At 33.0% G+C, this 2,473-nt stretch overlaps 1 protein-coding gene across 1 annotated transcript in view; it reads right to left on the minus strand.

Moving 5' to 3' along the window:
• Positions 1-1,035: 1,035 nt before the first annotated feature.
• LOC107665134 (CMP-N-acetylneuraminate-beta-galactosamide-alpha-2,3-sialyltransferase 1-like) overlaps positions 1,036-2,473 on the minus strand; it is a 3,449-nt gene continuing 2,011 nt past the window's right edge. The window contains exons 4-6 of the mRNA XM_016455903.1: positions 2,057-2,102; positions 1,765-1,884; positions 1,036-1,216 (exon numbers count right to left, since the gene is read on the minus strand). Of these exons, the coding sequence (XP_016311389.1) occupies positions 1,049-1,216; positions 1,765-1,884; positions 2,057-2,102 (334 nt within the window). The 3' untranslated portion in view covers positions 1,036-1,048. The remainder of the gene's footprint in view (positions 1,217-1,764; positions 1,885-2,056; positions 2,103-2,473) is intronic.

A 2,473-nucleotide genomic window follows, 5' to 3' on the forward strand; every position in this document is an offset into this window, starting at 1 on the left:
GTTATCGTTTCACACATGTAATTTAGAAGCGGGGTTAGCACCACTTTTTAACCAGGGATTTGAAACCCTGCTCTGCCAACCTGGCAACCTTGTTCAGTGTGAAACAGAGCAGTGTTAGAACTGAATTTACATTCTCTGCATACAGTATTGAACTCAGTTGTGCACTGTAGGTCAGTTAAAACACTGAGTCTATTGTATACAATGTAGAAAATTAGAAAACTGGCTTTGTCACTCAATATTACATTTTTTTTTCTTTCACAGTATGAACGCAGTATATAACATGCAACAATAAAACAAAAAGAAATTCCAATACAACAATACATTAGTCTACTTATCTGTATTAAACACTGTAAATACTGTGACTCTGTGGTGTTTGAACATCCCGACTGGTTCAACAAAAGAAAAAATTAACCAGCCTATGGCATAATTTTATTTGGTGCTGGTGCTGGGTAGATTACTTACAAATTGTAGTCTGTTACTGATTAAATATTACATGATAAAAACTTAGTTAATAACGTTAATCTAGGTTACTGTGTAATGTATTCGGACTACTTTTTATTTTACTTTTAGATTACTATTTATCAAACTTGTTTTAAATGTACCATTAAACATACCATATTGATATAAAACGAAGCAAATAGAAAGAAAATATATTCAATTTTTTGATATCAGCATCATAAAATACATGACATTACATGGCCAAATTCTTCTAGGTTTGAATTTTATTTTGTCCAGACTTCCAGAACCAACAGTTACTGAAGGTCACTGGATATGATGAAAACATAGAGTTTAGTAACATAATTATTTGTATCATACATTCTAATTACAAGTGCTTAATTTTTGGAATCTGATTACGTAATCCAGATGACATGCAATCAGTTACTGCGCAGCACTGGGTGCCGATAGAGGAGCTCAAATGAAACACTTAAGAAAAGTTGATCTCTCGAGAGGAATCTCAACTGAAAATCAAATCAGAAATCTGCAAAATTCAATATTCGATATTGCAATGCAATGCAATATTGCGCAGTACTGAGGGAGTGTTTCTGCTTTATGTCCAACCTTTGTGCATCAGAATCTTGTTTTCCTGTTGGAGCCGATTGATTGTTTCATTTTCAAATCTTCCAGCATGAACGCTGATCTCATATGAAGTCAATGTTTTATCAAAATAATGATGCCAGATTCCATCACTTGTAGCTCCAAACCCAAACACATTCACCTGTATTAGAAAGAGTTATTCGTGAATTATTAGTTTCTCTGTCCTTGTAAAGAAATGCTTTAATATATATATATATATATATATATATATATATATACACACACACACACACTCTATTTTAAGTGATAAAACGTAAAAACACACAATTACACAAATAAATATGTAATACAGCCAGTCTGTGTTCTTTCACGCAATCATTTGCACTGTTTTGCTGCGACTAAATCTGTGAGCAAACCATGCAAGTTGACGCTCTCTTGGTTTGTGCTTCATGTAATAATTCTGATGAAATGGTTAAAAAAAATTATCTAAAATGACAGTAATCATGAATACTGTTGTTTTTAGCAAAATAATAATCAATGATTTAACCATTATCACTTGGCCCTAGTTATAACTGTAAAATTGTTAATTTAACATTTTATCTCACAAATATCTCACAATTTTTTACTACAAAGGAGACACGTTGCATCTGAAATCGAATGCTATATAGTATGCGAAAAACAGTATGTTTAGTAGTAGTTTTAGTAGTAGTATGTTTTAGAGAGTTTTACCTCGTCACAGATGTGAAGAGCAAATATCAGTGATAAGAAACCAGTGGATGGATATCTGCCATGCCTTTCTGCCCAGTTATAATAGACGTATCTTATGAATTCTGGGTGGAGGATCATCACCTGAAAACAATGACAGAAATAAAACAGGACATTTATGAAATATGTATTTATAATATCATGTTTTAAGTATCAAGATTTCAATCAGGTAATATTAGCAAACCATAGAAAATGAAAACAAATCAGCATTTGTTATTTGATTGGTTGATTTCATGAGAAGGTTTGTGTTGTTCACCTTGTCCTTATTTGCTTTGATTGTAGATGGCACTATTGTGTATGTTCTGTAACAGAATATGTAACAGATATCAAGAAACCAAAGTGAAAGTGAACCCATACTTGGAATTAGTGCTCTGCATTTAACCCATCCAAAGTGCACACACACAGCAGTGAACACACCGCAACCTTTGGGTTACGAGTCCGACTCTCTAACCATTAGGCCACGACTAAAGTGTGATGTGAAAGCAAAAACTTGCATAATCTTTTCAGAAAAACAATGTATTTTCTTCCTTCAAAGTGCGTGCATATAATTCTTTTAAATTGGCTCAAAAAAGTTGTTTTAGTTAAAGGGGTCATATGATGCGATTTCAATTTGTCCTTTCTCTTTGGAGTGTTACAAGCTCTTGGTGCATAAAGAAGATCTGTAAAGTTGCAA

Source organism: Sinocyclocheilus anshuiensis, unplaced genomic scaffold (assembly GCF_001515605.1).
Source record: "Sinocyclocheilus anshuiensis isolate Anshui unplaced genomic scaffold, SAMN03320099.WGS_v1.1 scaffold379, whole genome shotgun sequence".
NCBI classification, from domain to species: domain Eukaryota; kingdom Metazoa; phylum Chordata; class Actinopteri; order Cypriniformes; family Cyprinidae; genus Sinocyclocheilus; species Sinocyclocheilus anshuiensis.